At 35.8% G+C, this 20422-nt stretch overlaps 1 protein-coding gene across 1 annotated transcript in view; it reads right to left on the bottom strand.

Annotated features, from left to right (window-relative positions):
- The window catches only part of TRAPPC11 (trafficking protein particle complex subunit 11), a 47421-nt gene that overhangs the window by 25773 nt on the left and 1226 nt on the right, over positions 1 to 20422 (bottom strand). The window contains exons 2-18 of the mRNA XM_046648430.1: positions 18859 to 19083; positions 16459 to 16628; positions 15726 to 15796; positions 14796 to 14910; positions 10564 to 10663; positions 10134 to 10207; positions 8263 to 8359; positions 6486 to 6619; positions 5691 to 5838; positions 3703 to 3796; positions 2893 to 2972; positions 2712 to 2790; positions 2579 to 2633; positions 2090 to 2235; positions 1601 to 1662; positions 1353 to 1485; positions 646 to 776 (exon numbers count right to left, since the gene is read on the bottom strand). Of these exons, the coding sequence (XP_046504386.1) occupies positions 646 to 776; positions 1353 to 1485; positions 1601 to 1662; positions 2090 to 2235; positions 2579 to 2633; positions 2712 to 2790; positions 2893 to 2972; positions 3703 to 3796; positions 5691 to 5838; positions 6486 to 6619; positions 8263 to 8359; positions 10134 to 10207; positions 10564 to 10663; positions 14796 to 14910; positions 15726 to 15796; positions 16459 to 16628; positions 18859 to 19062 (1893 nt within the window). The 5' untranslated portion in view covers positions 19063 to 19083. The remainder of the gene's footprint in view (positions 1 to 645; positions 777 to 1352; positions 1486 to 1600; positions 1663 to 2089; positions 2236 to 2578; positions 2634 to 2711; positions 2791 to 2892; positions 2973 to 3702; positions 3797 to 5690; positions 5839 to 6485; positions 6620 to 8262; positions 8360 to 10133; positions 10208 to 10563; positions 10664 to 14795; positions 14911 to 15725; positions 15797 to 16458; positions 16629 to 18858; positions 19084 to 20422) is intronic.

Below are 20422 nucleotides of genomic sequence, written 5' to 3' on the forward strand. Positions count from 1 at the left end.
AGCATCTATTAAGTGAGCTTCTAAGGCAAACAGCTGGAATGTAATCAATTACTTGACTATACTATATCACACTACAAAAATGTTCAAATGGAGGACATATAGTATGATCCCAATTCTGCAGGAAAAAAGTTGCTTACACATGCATGCACAGAAAACATCAAGACTACTCAAGAAGTTAATAGTGATAACCTCTGGGGAGTGACAGTGGAGGGGCGCACATTTACAGGCTGACTTTTCACTTTCTATCCACCTCTTCCACTTCAATTTAACATCAAATATATAATAGTTTTAGAATAAAGAACTAATACCAATGTTAGAATATAAAACAAATGATTTTGAAAACTAGATTATATTCATTCTGAATATGTCTTATTTGGAATTCAAGTTATACATTGTAAAAAATATATAGACAGTTCTTAGATTTCATAAGCATGGAGTGAAAACAAAAATTAGACTAGGAAAAGTATAAAATTTGAATTGCTAATACAGAAGTTGAGAAATACAAGGACATTTATTTTTAAATAGACTTTAAGAAAGCCCATTTGTTACTATGAAACCATTTGGAACTATAATTCACTAAGTTCATTTTATCGAATTTAATGAAAGCTACAAACATGGTAAAAACACATGAAAAGGTACCAGTACCTGATTATTAAAGCTGACACAGAGCTTAGAAAACCTAATGGGATGTGGACAATCAGCCTTCAGATAAATATCGAAGTGCACAGGAACATCAACGTGAAAACTCGGGGCGTGGAACTTGGCTTTGCATTGAACTAGAAGAAAAACAAGAAGGGCTGAGTCACATGACCAGGCTCTCTAGACCCACACACGACTCTGATCCACGTTCACTCTCCAGAAACAACACATCGACACTGGCCATTCTGACTGACTTCCACACATGAAGCATTTCAACAGACACAAATGCAGCTCACTTTCAAAAAACAAACAAAATTTGAATAAACTACAGTTCTAAAACCATCTTTAATTTTAAAAACATAGTTGCTCCTGAAATGTAACTGGTCTAGGATTTTAAAGGAAAAAGAATCACTTCGCTTCAATTTATTTCAAACTACCTGCCTAGACATTAAAGCATAAAGCTTTTAAATGACTGTTCAAATGGATTTCATATAACATCTGAACTACAAAGGAACAAAGTAAATTTTAAGATGCAAACTAAGTATTTAAAATTTTGACCATCTTTATAAGTCAATGGGGAGGAAAAAAAAATATCTATAAAATGACTGTACTTTGAAAGTGTTCTCTGACTTCCATATTTATTATTCTGCATGTCTTCATTTTGCAGAAATAAGGATGATTTCTGTGAAATAATATTGTAGATGGCTACCCACCAAACGGCACAAAGTCCTGTACTCCTATTGTGACAACATTGCTGCCGGCCAGAGACACTCGGTCTGCCCACAGCTTCTGGGCCGTTTTCACAGCCAAGATATCACAGTCCGGTTCAGGATCAGGACTTTCATTCTGCACCAACACAGAGTTAAAGACTCGTTCAGCTAGTTATAAAAAACAATATCTAGACACAGATCTGGGTATACACATCCCCAGAACATATTTTATATAAAGAATTCCTACCGACCATTAAAACATTTATGAGGTTCTTTTCTATCCGAGATTTCTGGTCATCTTTCAGAGTTGAAGCTAACACGAAAGAAGAAGGAAAAAAACCAAAACTGTTAAGACAGGCAAGTAAAGTAAGTCCACTACCCCATTTAAGGTACTAAAATATCGTAGAATAAGTATCTCTTCTAAGATGGCTAAGCATGATTCCAGAACATTTACAGCTAGCACAGCTTTCTAAAAGCCCCAACACTTTATATACTTGCACTTGAACTCTATGTGAAAAGTCATTTATGCTATATTTTAAAAAGTAAGGCAGGAGAACTTCGTTCTCCTCAACTATAACAAGCTCAGTGAAAGTACAAATCTTATCACTCGGAAAAGTGCCTCCCACATAGTAAAAGTACTACCCCAACATTGAGACGGAAGGATTCTTTCCGTTTTAAGAAGCTTAAAGATGCTAAATAATTTTAAAGATTCAGAAGTGCACTGAAGAACACGAGGTTACCTCTTCCAAGGAGTTCGAGGGAATAGGTAACGTAATCTTTTAACTGGGCCATGAGGTAGGAGCACTTCAGAGCCGTCGTCAGTATGGATGTGAGTAGGCTCCACCAGCCCTCACTCCGATAATCACACAGCACGTAATCCAGCAACCTCAGAGAGGACAAACGAGACACACACTGACACAGCTTCACAAGAAAGGGTCTGAAGAGTTCTCGCAGAAAATGAAGTGCTTTACTCATTTTGCTTAAACTTCAGAAAATCTTACTGAAATAGTTTAACAGGTATTTTCACAGTTAGCCAAATTTGAGGTTTCCTAAGACTTTGAAAATGAGTGGACCAGCAGATAGTACTAGGAAAAAAGAATCGCAGAAATGGAGTTTAATAGAAGTAGAAATAAATATGAAAATAATAAATCTTCAATACAAATTTCTATTCTAATTTTGCTGTAAGGTAATCAGAATACTTATAAAACTAAATAGTGAATAGGACTTACTTCAAAGCTTTGGTATAATCCTTTGCATAATAATATTCCTCTCCCATTTGAACCACTATAAAGAAAAAAAGATAAGTACATAATTTAAAATTATTCAAAGCTGCATGAAATTGTGGCATGGACGGATACATACTTAGATGACTTTTCATTCTGGGACATTTATACTTCTTAAATTGTGCAACAGCATTGCTCAGAAGAGTTATTATTATTTCCTGTTAGAAAAGGTAAAATGCGAAACATTACGATAAAAATAATCTCACGTTTTCCTTGAATATGGTAAAAAAAATAGCTTATATCGGGGGAAAAAAACTTACAGAGTGAACAACACTTCTCTCCTTCAGCTGAATGGCAAGAATGCCCACTTTCTCTTTTTCAGGATCAGAAAGATCAAAACCTGCGTAAGACAAGACGCACCCCATTTTAAAGAGCTCATTTAATACAAATCCTTCACATGAACATGGGACATGTACACTCCTTGAATCCTTTACTTAATATAATGTACTTAAGATCCTTAAACATTCTAGAATTTTCAAGACAGCCTTATTAGCATGGAAACTTCTCTGTGATCTCTGTTCTGAAAAGAACATTACTGAGTTCAACATTCTTTTGCCGACTGGAATCAACCACCTGAAGAACAGTATCATTCTCTAAATAGAGTATACTTCCTGGATATTAAAGTCAATAATTTCTTAATGCTTAAGGTTCAATTGCCACAGAAACTGCTCAAATTAAGTATGTATAAAAAACAGAAAAGATACAGAGACATTGTTTTCACAGTGATACCAGTTAATGCTGTTTTACAATGTCAAATATGGTAAATCGTTAAAGTTAACTGGAATTAAAATATTTAAATAGACCAGAGTAGCCTATTAATTGTGTCATTTAAGACAACAGATGTCCAAATGTTTTAATCACATCTGCATGTTTAATTATAAATTATTCGAAGATGTAGTGATACAAACAAAACATTCCAAAAACTAAAGAACTGAAAATCATTAAAAAATGTTTAAAAGCACACATTTTTACCTCAGTTTGTTATGCCTACTGCAGCTAATGGAAAAACTATGATCGCAACCTTTGCTGTTTGAGGTTCAGAGAAAATGGAGGAAGGAAAAACTATTTACTTAGTATTCCTTGTCGCCATGATCTTTGTCCGTAAAAGTCGAGAAGGCCTGTCTGCGTTTCTAAGGGATCAGGATTGGGATACGTTACAGAGGCCTGTAAATCAAAACACAACCCTAAATAAGAGCTGCCATCACAAACCAACTCTCCCTCAATCTGTAATAGAACAAAAAAGTTTTCATAAATACAAATACCAAACACACGTTCAGATATCAAAGCTGTGAATATTTTAACATCAATTAAATTTTCACAAAAGTTAAACTAAAAATGTTTCGTTTAATATTTAAGTAATCTCATAAAAATCAAATTGAATAAATCAAACTGATTCTGACAAATGATTTCATAGTAACCAACTTGTTTACATTTCCTTTTTATCTTTGCTATAACAAACCAGAAAAAACATATCACACATTACGCTTGATGAATCCATATGTATAAGTGCTTTTTGTGCAAATGAAAATAATGTTATAAGGAGTTTTAAAAAGAAAACACTATTTTCCTTCTTTATCACTTGGTATTGGGGGTAGGGACTTTTTTGGCACCAGAATTTACAAATTCACACCACTTTATTTTTCTTTTTTGTAACTTTTTCCCTCTAAAACCAAAATGTAACACAAGTACATTGGTAAAAAAATGCAGAAAACATCCAAATTGAAAAAGATAAAGATTTAAATTACCTATAAACCTACTACCACTGTTAACAATGTACACATTATTCTTCCAGAGTTTGCATGCTAACATTTATTCATTATCAATTGGAATAATTTTTCAATCTGCCTTTTTCATGTAAATATAGTCTACACATTTCACCATATCACTAAATACTATTTTTCATGGCTGCCAGCTGTTCTACATTTTAATAAATTCCCTACAGTTGTTCATCTTATTTGTATTTTATATTACAATTAATAAATCTGTCAGAACTTTATAAATAAATCTTAGTATTCATCTCTTAGGATCTCTTATCTGCCTTAGGCTTCCTGAAAATAAAACTAAGGGTCAAAGATATGCGTGATTTTAAGGCTTCTCAAACTATTATTTGAAGGAAATATTATTTTACATTCCAGTCAAAGACATTTGTTAATGCCTGTTTCCTCATATCCTTATAAAACCCAGTTTTAATTACTTTTAAAACACCATGTTCAAACTACAATATGCCAAACTTTTAAAATATAAAACATGCAATGAAGTTATAAATCATAAATAAATAATGGCAGAAAATAGTCTAGTTATATCACAATCTAAGGGAAAAAAAACAATACATTTAAAGTACTAATATGCAGACTCTGTTTTTGGAATAGTTTTTAAAGTAGTACTGTTGATAATATTTACCTCTCTTAGGAGAAGAAAACTGCAGATTTTAAGTGAAAATAAACTGATATAACTATATGAATATAAATGTTTATATAGAGACACATACACACACACACACACACACCATGTTCTTATTTTAAAGGTGCTTATGAGGAAGCTGATATCTGACAATAATTATCCAAGAGAAAGGCAAAATGAAATGTCAAGTTTAAGAAACTATGCAATTAACACTATGCCTCACACAGAGTTTTCCACAGAAGAAAACCCCAGGAAGAGGACAAAGTCCAAAGGCGTGCTCTCCGGTGGGTCACAACAAAGCCCGTTCCTCCAGGGTCCAAACTCCCACAGCAGTCAGCACACAAACAAAAGAGCGGATTCACAGTGCGCAGGGACTAAACTGCGGCTTTTACTCTACAGCAAGTTTCTCCTGTCTAAAGCACTAACTTATTGCCAATCGTAAAAGTTCTTCAAAAAAAAACTTCTGCTTAATTCACTGGTGAAAATGGAGGACTCAGGCTAAAACTGAAAATAATCATAATTCCTGAAAATATAAAAGAAAAAACTGATTATATTCAAAGGCTTGGAAAAATTATCGAGACCAATCAGTCTTATCTTCTTTCAAGGGAAGATTAATAAATCTCCTAAATGCCAGATAATACAGGAGTCAGTAACTTACTTCGTGGCTGCAGAGGGTTTTTGCAAGCTGCTTCCGCTCCTGGGCATAGTACGCTGCCTGCTGGTAATAGAAACCAGGATTCTGAGTTTGAATAGCCGTCAACCCTAACTTAATAGCTTCATCAAATAAATCTCCAAAGGCCTGGAATCTTAAAGGAAAAAGAGCAACAAATAAAAAAAAGAATGAAAAATAAAAAGGAAGGCAAAAGAAGCTCACTTCTAATAATTATTCGCCCTGGAACCATAACCTCAGGAGACTGTATTAAAATAATGGTACTGATGAACTTTAAATTGCTGGGATTTCTTTTAACTACCAATACAGACTAAGTGTAGATTACAGATAAATTCTGTATTTAAGTCAACTCTTCTGTGCTAACAAGTCTTCATAAACATACCATCAAAGTAGATGTCAACACAGTTCCCACCACTCAAATACACCCACGTTTCTGGGAACAATTTCATTTTATCAATTTTTAAACATCAGTCTCAAACAGCATGGTCCATGTCAACGGAATTTTGTTTTGTTTACTGCCATATTCTCTGTACCTAGACACATGGTGGAAATTCAATAAATATACGTTGAATGAAAGAGATGGTACCATGATTAACTGATTTCCAGTAAGGAACTATATGAATCAACTTCTATTACTGGAAACATGCTTATGCTACATCATTAAAAATCTACTTACTGACAAAAATCTTACTTCAATTTACAATCAAAATCCAGACTAATTCCATTCCTTCATATCCCAAGTATTTCTTTAAAAACATTGTAAAAGTACAACTTAAAACATACTGTTTAGCCATCCATGCAGCATGCTCAAAAGACAACTCTGCACTTCCGATTTTTTTCTTACACAAGTCGACGTGTTTCCGGAACTGAGCAATTGCATCTAATGGGGTGTTGTGCTGAAAACACAGCCTACAGATCTGCAAAATGTAACATCAGCCCCACAGTAAAGAGGAAAATCAAAGTCAAAAGGCATAGCCATTTAAAAATATGTAAAATCTGAGACTAACTTTAAAAAGACTACAGAATTTCCTTCTTGAAGTTCTTTGCAATAGAACTGATTTTCTCTATCAGAATGGTTATGCTACAACCAGAGGTTATGTCCCTTTGATAAATGAAAGTATTCAGAATTTATACTGAATCTCTTCTATACCTTCGGAAAGCTTTTCAAAAGTCTAGAACAAAAAAATGTCATACCCAGTAAAGAACATAAAGATGGGCAAAAATAAAATCTCTCTGACAGGGCACTGAGACAGGACAGATTAACCTTCAGTTTTAGAATTTCCAGAAAGCTCAAGATTTTCTGTAGCACACTTAGACCAGAGCAGCCTCCAGATCAAACAAGGATTACAAACATTCTTGAGAACTTTTTGTCTGAAACGCTATTTCAAAACAGTAACAATCCATGTGAATACAAGGTAAAAGGAAAAATAGAAGAAATAAAGCCTAAATTTATTTCCACATGCTTATTGCTAGTTTTACTTTTATTTTTTAGTTACAAAGGAATATATGAAGTCAAGTCTCTCCTCCACCTGTCCCTCAGCTGTCCAATTTCCCTTTCCAGAGGCAACAGCTCCCGGTACGTCTCATGAAATACTCTACGCGCAGACAAGCGTGTGTGTGCATTTATACATACGCTATTATTTTATAGAAATAGCGTCTCACGAAATATGCTGCCTTGTTTGTTCACCTAACATTATATCTTAGATATCATTCCATATTAATATATGAAGCTGCCTCATTCTTAACAGTTATATAAAATTCCACTGTTTGGAGTTGTAATTTATATTAACCAGTCACTTATTGCCGGGTTGTTTCCAGTCTTTTCCTATTACAAGATGCAATAAACATCCTTACATATGTGATCTGCAAGTCTGAGCACATATGTCAGGTATGTTTTCTGAAACGGAACAGCTGGTCAAAGGGGACATGCACTGTAAGTCTGCATGGTCATTACAAACATGTTCTCTGTAGAAGCTGGACCAGTTACACTCACACAGCGAATTAAACTGTTCACCTTCACGTCACCAACCCAGTGCCAGCTATCTTTAAAAGATGAGTGTGCAACATTAAATGCAAAACAAACAGCCCCCACTTGTGCTCTGGGGGCATCTATTTCTACCATATACAATCTTAAAATGCTCAAATAACAGCTAAAAGTTTCCCCTAAGGCAAACAGATACACCTTTTCCATGGCTGTGTCGTTAAACCAAGGACGGCTTACATAGTTCTAATACGTTGCATCTTTTAAAATTCAATAATAAAGGCAGCTTTCTTCTCACTCCCTCCCGCTCCCACTTACAAATAAACAAAAGACCCTCCTCAAAGAGTTTTCCAAAAGTAAAACTGCTCTAAATGAGAACTCAGGACCCATACTCAAAACTAAGCATTACAATTAGGCTCCTAAGAACCAGGGCGCTCCTGGAGACACAGGACATAAAAGAGGAGAGCATAATTAATCAAATATTCACTTTTCAGAACAAGTAACTAACTTTGATTTTCAAATTTTTAAGACAATCTAACATTTAAGGACAGATTTCTTTATTTGGAATAGAACTATTACCTTGTAGTTTATAAATCCTGCCATAGTCTTAATTTCCAGAATATTTGTTTCATGGGCTCTCAATTCATGTACCAGATTATAGGCGGTCCTATAATTCCTAATATAAACATGGGGAAGGTGGTTAATTATGACATAAATTAATTTTAAGAAAAGATTCCTGAGAAAAAATTATTAGAAGTAACAGACAATATTTACTCAAGATTTCTTTGCACTCGACAGCTCAATAATAACATATACATATTAATCTCTGATTTCTTGGAAAATGATATATTGATTAATAATGTGTGGAAGTAATCAATGACTTTTCACTAATAGAGCCATCACATGTATGTTGTTCTGTCATTAACATCTGTTAATAATTGATAGAAAGCAAGTTCAAAAATGAAAGTAAAGTGGACAATCATCCAGAATTACATTAAAAATTAGCATTCTGTTGAAAAAAATAAGTATTTTTTAAAAGCACCATTACAAGCTTCTCAAATAGAAATTCTATTAACAAAAAAGACAAGACAGTACAGGTCAACAGCTTTTCTATCAAGGATCTCTACAAGTTAAGTGGGTATCACTGGTCTCGGGTATAGGCTGGCGAGGGGAAATGTCCTCAGGGTGGCTAGTGCTGATGGAGACAATGGTGTGAGAAAGGGCAGCCCAGAAGGAGGCCTACCCTAGAGATGGGAGGTAATGAGAAAATCTGTCTTCTCCAAAGAAAATTCCTAACTTCTAACTTCTCTGGGTAAAATTTTTCTTTCCAGTTTTACTTTTGAACTGAAGTGGAATTGAAGGTTTTAACTAATACCATGGATAAAAAATGAACAACATTAAAGCCAGCTATAATTATATGAAGTTGTTAAGATTTAGAGAACATAATTTGGTGCTTAACATCTCAATAACAAAACAGAAGAGGTTTCTGCAATATTCCTCTGAATAATGGATTTATTTTTATTTATTTCTCTATTTTTCTCCCCTGTACACTTAGCCTCTTCTCAATTTTAGGATATACAGTTACGCGTCGCTTAACACTGGGGAAATGTTCTGAGAAATGCATTAGGCAATTTTGTCATTGTGTGAACATCACAGAGTGTACTTGGACAAAGCTAGATGGCACAGCCTACTACACACCTAGGCTATATGGGACTAATCTTAGGAGACTGCTGTAATATATGCGGTCTGTCATTGATCACAACGTTGTTATATGGGCTCATGACTGGATAGATGTTTTTTACCCACTTGTTACACTGCCACTGTCAATCTTCAAAAGCTGAGTGAAAGCCAGAAAGAGATCATGTTATATGCTTAGTAAAAGCAAAAGAATTAAATGCTTGACCACTGCCCACACATATGCAACTACTCTTCAAAGCTCTAAGTAGAGCCTTTGAATGAAAAATGATGCTATGACAGGCATTATCAACCAAAAAAACTAAATTAAAAATAAAACCATAGTTGAACTGAATAAGTGCACTACACACCTTACGACATTCATAGTCTGATTTAGATAATGTTTAATGTATATTTAACTTTGGAAATCAGTCTTAACATAAGGATTTTACTGAATATACAAGTAAGTAGTAGGCAATAGGATGGGAAAAATTTTAATATTATGTTTCTTTAGATCATGAAATTTAATTGGACCAGAAATCTTTATGACACTATGAAGTTTATTTCTGATAGTAAAATGGAAGTTTTTTTAAAAATCCCAAAATATTATATTCCATTCACCTCTAGACAAATTAAAGTGATTATTACATACCTGAATCTAAGCAAGATAAACATTTTAAAATTAAAGTTTGGTTGAGATTTAGAAATTGCCATTAATATATTATTGTTAACATAAAGATAAAAAAAATTTAGTTCGGCAACTGTTAGAAACTTACTTCAGAGCATTTTGTGTATCTTGTTTCAACTCACTGAAGAAAGCTATCTTGAACTGATGTCTAACAAATAAAAGCTAAAAAAAGAATTTAAAAAACACCATTATTACATATATCCTCTTAAAAATTATAATAATGTTTATTAAAAGGAGACATAAAAGTATGAAGGAAAATATTCAAAATTAAAGTTCAAGAATTATTCCAACAAACAAATATAGTTAAGAAGGCTGTATCTATCTTTAAGAACTTTAAGGGCAAAGAGCACAAAGACAGATTAGTTCTTAAAAGCTTTAAAAATAACTTTAAAAGTACAAAAGCCTTTTAAAAACATCAAAGTATGAAAGATATTTAATAATCTCCTCAAAAATAATCCATGATGAATAATCTCTCTAGAATGCTTCTATTGTCTCCTTCATTAGGAAAAAACACGTACCTGGTGTGTTGTTTTATTCAAAAATTCCTTATGAGATTTCACTCTTCTGATCTCAGTGTAGTAATAAGTCTGTGCATGTTCATAAAAGGCATTTTCTAACCTGTTAAAAAAGAAACACCAACATTCAAACACTGAAGTTATTTTAAACCAAACTGTTTTCAAGAATCTTATTTGTAAGACCTGAAAGTAAAATGCCAACGGAGATAAGGTCTAGTTCACTTCATGATTAAGCTAAAAACGGAAGCAAAATATAACCTGAATTTCCAGATTAAAAATCTAAACGTAAGACCTCCCAAGAGCCATTTCCAATTATTTACAATCCAAGAAATAACTGATAAAAATCACTTTTTTTGTAATTTGTAAAAACTAGGTAGTCTCTATATTACTTCCTCCTCTATTATTGTTTTGTGTTAAAGATTTTTTCCCCTTTTTCTCCCCAAAACCCCCCAGTACATAGTTGTGTATTTTAGCTGTGGGTCCTTCTAGTTGTGGCATGTGGGTCACCGCCTCAGCGTGGCCTAACGAGCGGTGCCATGTCTGTGCCCAGGATACGAAACAGCAAAACCCTGGGCCGCCGAAGTGGAGCGCGCAAACTTAACCACTCAGCCGTGGGGCCAGCCCCCACCTCTATTATTTTATAATTTTATAAGAAGTCTGAAAGAAACAGATATCCAATCAATTAGATTTGACTACTTTTTGTGGTTTTAATTTAGAGTTTAAAGGATAAGAAAATTAATGGGAAAAGGACCAAAAATGAGAACTGGCAAATGGGGTGAAATAACATTTGTATGGTTTAAGTCTGCTTCCTGCCATAACTTTGAGACTACAGAAGAACAAAGAAAATCTGACCAGAGATGGGTAAGCAACTGAAAGCTCCTTTTGTGAAATGAAGTACATATCCGAAGTATCTGCCTAGGGCAGGAAAAAAAGCTGAATTCATAGTCAGATAAGGGTTGAACTTCAAGGTTTTTCCTCCTCAGAACAAAACAGAATTTTGAAATTGTATTCAAAGGGTTTAAACACATCTAAGGAAAACACGTGAAAAAAAAAGGAAAAAATGGATAAGTCAAAAACTTTTAAATTAGGTATTGTATTTTTTTCTTTTTCTTTTTTTTTTGAGGAAGATTAGTCCTGAGCTAACATCTGCTGCCAATCCTTCTCTTTTTGCTGAGGAAGACTGGCCCTGAGCTAACATCCGTGCTCATCTTCCTCTGCTTTATATGTGGGACGCCTACCACAGCATGGCTTGCCAAGTGGTGGCATGTCTGCACCTGGGATCTGAACCGGCAAACCCTGGGCGGCCGAACCAGAACGTGCGAACTTAACCACTGCACACCAGGCCGGCCCCTAGGTATTATACTTTTAATTTGATTTTTCAGGTTAAGATTTTCTACTTTCAAAGCTAAAGCTTTTAAATTTTTAAAATATGAAAATAATTAGACTGGGATGTCTAATCTATGGCAGCCAGAAATGTCTATAGGTTATCCTAAATGATTAAAAAAAAAAAATCTTCTCAACAGAGAAATCTGTATTACTAACCTAGATTATGTCAGTAAAGATGAAAGATAACCTTGCTTTTAGTTTTCAAGTTGGATGTGCACTCAGAGATAAAATACCTCTTAGTTAATACAGAGAAATGAGAGCAAGCATTATTTCCTGTAAACTTGTTATGTCAAACCAAATCCTTCCCTCTCTTCTAATATAACAGATCACACAGTTATAGAGATATCCCTGGATATAGGATAAGAGTTGTAAGACTAACTTTTTAATCCATATACTTCTATACTATTTGAGGGTGGGTTTTTTGGAGAAAAAAAAATACAGCCAGTTCAAAAGGACATAAATGAATAAATGACAGATTTAGTCAAGATAGGACGAGGTTAGTGAAAAGATCAATTCTTTTAGTAGATATTCCAAAATTATACTTTTAAGGTGACATCAAACAATTAAGAACGCTTTCTCAGGGAAGCAGACCTTGAGTTTGACTTTGAATCCTACAAGAGAAAATCCAACCAACTCAGTCTTCTCGTTTAGAGATTTAAACTAGCTGAATTTTAAATATCCACACTCTTTTCATGATGTTCCTCTGCCCCAAATAACTACTACTTCCTTCCCACTGACCTAAACCTCACAGCACAAGTGCTGTCCCTCCTGTTCTTTAAAGCCTGCCCGGGCCACATCCAGCACACGTTCTCTGAAATCCTACAGGACTTACACACTCCACCACAGATCCTACACTCGCATGCTCGGGTATTTAACATGGATGTTTCCATCTCACCAACTAAATTAGTTCCTCCATGAAGGCAGGAACCAATTCGACTTCAAGACACACACATGCATACATATATATACACACATAAAAATACACACAGAGACATCTGCATTTTAAATTTATTATTTGACCTGCCTTAAAATAGAATTTATCCTACCAGGTCTTTTAGATTAAAATTTTGATTACGAGCAGCTCCTTACTCCAGAGGTTTATCAGAAAATACATGGTATTCATCTTAGCAAAATTCACACAAAGATCACGTGGACTCCATTTTCTGCTACCGCTGCAGCAGCACGTCACTCAGACACCCTTTTTAGAGTCTGAAGACGCATATCTTAGCCACGACAGCTGAACTGAGCCTCGCTAAGAGCTAAGGCAGGGTGTGTCAAGCTCCGCACTCCAAAACACTATCGATGTTTTGGACCAGGTGATTGTTGAGTGGGCTTTCCCGTGCACTGCAGATGTGCAGCGGCATCCCCGGCCTCTACCCACTAGATGCCAGCACAGGACGCCTCAGTCGCGGCAATCATAAACATCTCCAGGCATTACCAAACGTTTCCTGGAGGGAGACCTCACCCCAGTAACGAATCACTGGAGTAAGTTATAGGACAGGGGACAAGTAAAGAAGGCTGCGTGTGAACTAAGCCTTAAAAGTTAAGAGAGCCCAGAAAAGGGGAGCTGGAAGGCAGGAGCGAGCATGAAAGCACAGTGACAAGAACAGAGTGAGAACTGGGAAACACTGAAGTGCCAAGTACAAGGCCGAATTGTCCAATGCACAGAGAGGTACTGAAAGGCCAGTGGGGAGCCTGGGACAAGCCTCGGGGGAAGAACCAGCAGTCAGCATGTGCTGCCAGCCCTCTGGAAACGCCCCTCTCCTCTCTGTGCCTCTCAGGGTCACACGCTCGCATTTAAAAGTCAAACTCAGGACCCCTTTCCTCTGCCTTCCACTTCCACTTTATCCTTAGCACTACTGACTTGACTTTCTTGTTTCCAGTGTGGAGATTTATTTTGCTAACTTTTCTTGCAGTTCATCTTCTCATCTGACTCTGTTGCCTTTTCATGCTTTCTCCTTCTGAATTTATTCTCTTTCTTAGAAGCCCTGTCACTTAGATAGCAATGAGAACGCCATAAAACTTCCTGTAGTACTTCATTTTCACAAGTTTGCTTCTGAGAGACAGGAACAGATGCCAGAGAAGCAATAATCAAAGATAAACTAAACTGTTCTTGAGTTTAAGAAGGACACACGCAGAATGAAAAGGAAAACCATTTTATAGTTAAGATCAATGAAAATATTCACATCTAAATACATCCTAGCCATTAATTTAATACTATGAAACTCCTCTGCAATACTAAATGCTAGAAAACAATGGATAATGGTCACATATTTTGTGAGATAATGTTGTGTCCTCACGTAATATTCCTTTATATACAAAGGCTTTGCAAAGATATCTAAGGTATGGTGGGCCTCAGATGCTTCTTAAAAATTATTTAAATATATACATCAACATATCAAAAGGGGAGCAAAATAGAGGCCAGAAATGGAGCCACTGTCATATAAAAGGACCAGTATGTCACAAAAGGACACGGGGGAGTTACTGAAAAGCACAATGGAAAAACACAGAAGTATTTTTTAAAAAATGAAGTTGATCTAGATGTCCATATTGTGTCAATGAGGTAATGCCAAGTGGCAGTTCAGTACATGTTGTATGATTACATTTATTTTTAGATAAAAAGACATTTTTAGGAAGCAAATGAATTGTTGATAGTGGCTACCTCAAGGACTTGGAGAAGGTTAAGGAGTTGACAAAGAGGACTTTTATTTTTACCTTACATCCTCTGTACCATTTAATTTTTTTCCCATGAACGTGTACTTTCTTTTTTTAACAAATAGGTCTAGGTTACCAGTTTCTCAATGCTTAATGAACAATTTAAAAAAATTTTTTTGAAGACCTTTATTTACCTTATAATATAACCCACAAGGTGGTCAGTGTGGGGCAGCACAAACAAAGACTTTCCTGAGAGTTCGCACGCATTGCATAAAGCTGCAGCCCTTTCTGAAGCAATGACATCTTCTCCTGTCGCCAAACCCCACAAAGATGAAGAGAAATAAAATAATTAATGTATTTCTCTAAGTGAATGTTTCCCCAAACGCGAACAATGTAATTAAGAATAAAACCCCAAACCACTTTTCCCCATACAAGTAGGACCCCAGGCATCCTTGGGAGTTCTACGGGGTTCTTAGAAGCTACACAGTACATATCCATTAGGAAAACACTGTGGAATTTCCTACTGAGCCAAGATAGACAGGCCAAGTAATGCCAACAGATACACCACATAACTATTTCAAAAACCATAACTAAAAATGGAAGCAATAATACACAAAAGTGGTTTCCAAACTAGGATGTTTCAACATAGAAAAAAAAAATATTTTGGCCTCTCAAAGTCTGAGAAGGTAGAAGAAATAAGCATTTGAAACTAAGATCTTCTCTTAAAGAAAATTAGAAATCCTATAGTATTTTCCTTTGCCCTACTGCAAATTAAGAAATAAATATTATGTAAGGAATATAATTTCAAATAAATCTCCAATAAGCAAATAACATTCCTTTTTAAAAAAATGAAGAGAGTAACTGTTTTGTCAATTGCTATGTGCCTACATGGTGAAGTAAGTAGAACCTGGGGAGGAAAACGTAACAAGATTTGCACTCCTTACAATTTTTAATTTCTTACAGTAAGCATTTATGCACGCATTATCGGTACTTTTTAAAGTTAAAAAACCATCTTTCCCATAACTGAAAACACATAAAAGATTTTACCATTAAAAACTATGCCTCCTGATAACAGAATTGGAAGTATAAAGTAATTAATTCATCATTAATCAACCTTTTGATACCTGGGGGCAAAGGCGTTTTCTTCTGAATCAGAACCACTGCAACTTTTGTGTTTCTCCCTTGTAAACTTTGCCTGCAATGGAAAAAGAATAATAAAATTAATTAAATAATTAAATTGTTTAAAAAAAAATGCATTCGGAACTTCACTTAAATTCAAGCTCAATAATTCAATCAAAGAAAGACAAATTTCAACTAAAAAACCCCAAGATTAGAGGAAATCTTTTCCTGCATACAAAGAAACATACATGCCACAATGATTTAAATTTTAGAAGTATAATCTCACATCAAGCTTCTAATCCTTACAACATCTGCGTTAAAAGCAAAGTTTAATCTATAGCTTTACGTAAGAGTTACAACACAACTTACTTCTTTACAGTGGTACGTTACAGAGCAGTGATCCAAAAGAATGAAGTATTTCAAAACTGAAGTGGTGATAAAGCAAGAGGTTCACGAGAGTAAGGAGAAAATTACTACACCTCCAAAAACATACTATAAATGCAAGAAAAGGCACTTGGAAATTTGGACTAATCTGTCTTCTAAATTTCTTCACATACCTTAGCACTACATAAGCTAATACTAATGCTACCTGTTAGGAAGTGAACAAGTTTCCCTGGAGGTCAGCAATCCCCAAATGACTAATGCAGTCTAAACAGGACATAGACGCCTTCACAAATGTTAGTAAACAGCAGACATGTGCAACCTCCCCGGTCAGTCTGATGAGTGGAGAGCCCATACCTGACTATTTCCACTCTGGTAGCGCACTCGGACTGCTTTTCTTTCCACTGAGGCTCATCCCAGTCCAGCTCATAGAACACGACCACCAGGGCTGGCACCAGATTCAGATGTTTATTCATCCAACCTGTCTTTAAGATGCCTTTAGGAATGTACCACTCATAGGACGTTCTCTGCAAACATTGGCAAACGGGGAAAAGAGTTATTTGATAAGAACAGCAGCAGAAACCATCTGTTATTGAGGGACAGGCACTTTAAATGCATTTATCTCACGCAATACACATATGACACATTTTTAAGATGAGGACATTCAGGCTTACAGAGATCAAACGAGACAGCAAGTATGTGAGGTAGAATCTCAACCCTAGAGCCACTACAACTTCCATTTAAAGAACAACCAAAGCCAAAGCATTTCTAATGATGGCAAGGCTCTCAAATACCCTGGAAGTAAACAGCCCTTTTCCAGGTAAATTCTACTGATAGTCCTCACCATTCCAGTTTCTGTTATTGTAAAAGCCACTCAAATAAAATCTAAAACCCAATATGGCTTCATTTGTTTGAAATGTATACTGCCAGGATGGCATTTCACCTTACTTGTGGATGAAAGAAAAAATGGTGGGGTTTTTTTTGCTGAGGAAGATTAGCCCTGAGCTAACATCTCTGCCAATCTTCCTCTATTTGGTACGTGGGATACCACCACAGCATGGCTGACGAGTAGTCTAAGTCCATGCCTGGGATCCCAACCTGCAGACCCAGGCTGTCGAAGCGGAGCATGCCAAACTTAACCGCTAGGCCACAGGGCCGGCCTGACAATTCTTAAATATAGAAGCATAACAGCAGTCACCAGGGGTCAGCACTAAGTGTCACATCACAGGAAGGGGATGTGGTACATGCATCTCCCCTAAAGAACCCAGTGGAAATCTCAAATTACTTCCAAAGCACCTGTACTGACTCATACTACTTCAGCTCATGTTGGGCCAACGTCTATCTCAAGTGAGGAAGGACAAGGATAGTAAGGAATCCTGACACAAAAATCTTGAGGACTCTGGAAGGAACCAGGAATAGGAAAATGAAAAGCTCCTGAATTGGAGAATTCATCAAGGAGAAAGGGGATGAGCTCTGCTGGGCCACAAGCCTTCCAGGACACAAACACCACATTAAAAAAATGCGTAAGGGCCAGGAATGCTATATCTTGCACAATTTCAGAGAGAGCTCACAGCTTCTACAGCGGGGTATATGCAACCGTCTCCAGTGTGTGGTTCTCAAACACACAAGCATCAGCTGGTGACCAAATCCACAGGGCCCACCTAGTAGAGTCTAACTGAGGAGGCCTGGCATTTACATTTGCAATAAACACTCTAGGTGAGGATGATATACATGGTCCAGAGATGAGTCTCAAAAACACTGCTCTAGGGCAGGAAAAGAAAAAAAAAAGGTGGGTGGGCAGTTTATTTCAATCAACATGTCTTCTTAACTGACTTTCAGACCAACCTCGCAAGATTATGATAAATAACAAATTAACCACTATACATAACTTTCTTAAAAAAGTAAACCGACATAGAACTACATACATATTAGCAGCTATTATTATCATCATCATTATAATTATCATTTTTCTAGGTAAATCAGAGTCTCTACAATGATGTTCACCCTAAAAGTCAGTTTTGAACTTAATACCTTTTCTTATTCCACTCTGATATGTAGAACTCCCCAAGGACAGAGAGCATGTCTTATTTAAATTTCTATCACCAGCCTATTGCTTAGTTCCAGGGACCTAACACAAAGCAAAAAACGTGTGTGAAATTGAACCAAACTGTAAAGACCACGGATTCTATAATGATACTGGTAATGATGAATGGGGAAGTGAGACCTTCTTTCTAAAGAGGTCTTTACAGAGAGTTGGGGTATTTTAAAGAAATGCAAAAAGAAAAACCTAGGCTCATAGGATAGAAAGTTAAATAACAACTATTATTAAAGATACCTGTAGGGTATTCCATACAGGAAAAAGCCTAGGGTTTTCTTTATACATCACTGTAACCATTGCCTTGATAAACTCAGGGGTTTTCTAGCACAGACAATAAGAATAAAAAAGATATACAGGGGCTGCTCTGGTGGCGCAGCAGTTAAATTCACATGTTCTCCTTCGGTGGCCCCGGGTTCGCCAGCTTGGATCCCGGGTGTGGACCCACGTACTGCTTATCAAGCCATGCTGTGGTAGGCGTCCCACATATAAAGTAGAGGAAGACGGGCACAGATGTTAGCTCAGGGCCAGGCTTCCTCAGCAAAAAGAGGAGGATTGGCAGTAGTTAGCTCAAGGCTAATCTTCCTCAAAAAAAACCAAGATATACACACACAGAGGGAGAGAGAGAGAGGAGAGCCCCTATGCGATCATAACGTCATTACCTTGGGTCTACATTTGGGATACTCATGGTCTCCTGGGAGCACCTTGAAAGAAATTGGTACCCGATCAGCCCTCCGATTGGCACAGAAAGCATCCCAGACGGCTCGATGGACAGCATTATAAACTACGTCCAGGCCCGTAAGAGTAACAAAAGCCATAGGCCGACAACATAATTCCACAGGGAAGTCCCACTGTGTGGGGCTCATGTCCGAGGCGTGTCAAAAAATCTGCAATACAAATGTTAATAGTCATAATTAATTTTTTAAAAGCCCATATCCACATCTAATATATGAAGCTCCACCATTTAAAAAACATTACAAAAAGGCAAAAGACTTTGCAAACTTTTGAGCAAATACAAAAGAAGACAGCAAAAGGGAAAACTTTAATTCCTAAATTGACCTATTAAAATTTAATAGCTATCGGTATTATATTTTTTTAAAAATGTTTCATATTACAAAGGTTGCAGTCTACTTTAAAACAAATCAGTATTTTCAGTAACATCTCAAAACGCACACAGAACTCTGGGATGAGCAGAACAAGAAAGCAGGACGGTGATCAAATTAAAATAGGTCTCATGACCTATTTCAGCTATAAAGAAAAATAATTATTGACTCACACATAAAACAAAGTACAACTATCTCTAATTTCTTTATAATTGCTAACATCTAATTTCTAAATTCCTAGGATATTACTAAAATAACATTCTAATTATCTGAATAGCTATGTTTTCTCATTTCCCCACAATTAATATAAAATGTACTATTTAAAGGAAAATCTATCTAATAATGAATGGAAACCTCTAGGAAGACAGGTTTCTATTGTGTCCTTTAGCTGAGAATCAGTCTATAATAAACCCAAGTATGCACGAACTTCAGAAAAGCAATTATATAAAAATGTGTTTATTCCAAAAAAATTATCATTATATTTTCAAAATAATTTCTCATTTCCAAAAACATGTATCATGAGGTTCTTTTAAAAGCTGATCTTCACTAGTATATTTCACAGGCCTCAAATACAATTTGTGTGAAAAGTTAGGCACACATACGCCACGACTTGATAACCAAATATTTTTAACTGAAAGGTTAATTTAACAAAGACGATTAGGTTTCTCACATTTTAGTACTGAAGGAATAACTGGTACTGAATACGTGATTGGAAAGCTGACCAGAAATGATAAATGTCTACAATAGAGAGAAGTTTTAGAATTATTGAAACCAACATTTTTAGGAGAGGATGAAGCTACGAGGGCAGAGGACTATATGTTTAGAGGAAGAAATAATTTAGCTATAGAGAATTTTCGAGTGAAAATAAAAAAGAGATGGTCAAAACACAATATGGCTACCTTTGCTTGAAACCAAAAAGTCTAGATCATAGCCCTAGAGGTCCATTTCTCTTAATAACCCCAGTGGCTCAAGAGAATTAGCTGGGTCTTTGAATATGCAGTGGAACCAAGGGGAACTAGAAATGACTTACAAAGCTCTAAATCACAGTTTTGTCCAAGAGAAATATAATATGAACCACATAAATAATTCAAAATTTTCTACCAGTCACATTAAAAAAATACAA

The sequence above is a fragment of the Equus quagga genome, chromosome 22, assembly GCF_021613505.1.
Source record: "Equus quagga isolate Etosha38 chromosome 22, UCLA_HA_Equagga_1.0, whole genome shotgun sequence".
Classification (NCBI taxonomy): Eukaryota; Metazoa; Chordata; class Mammalia; order Perissodactyla; family Equidae; genus Equus; species Equus quagga.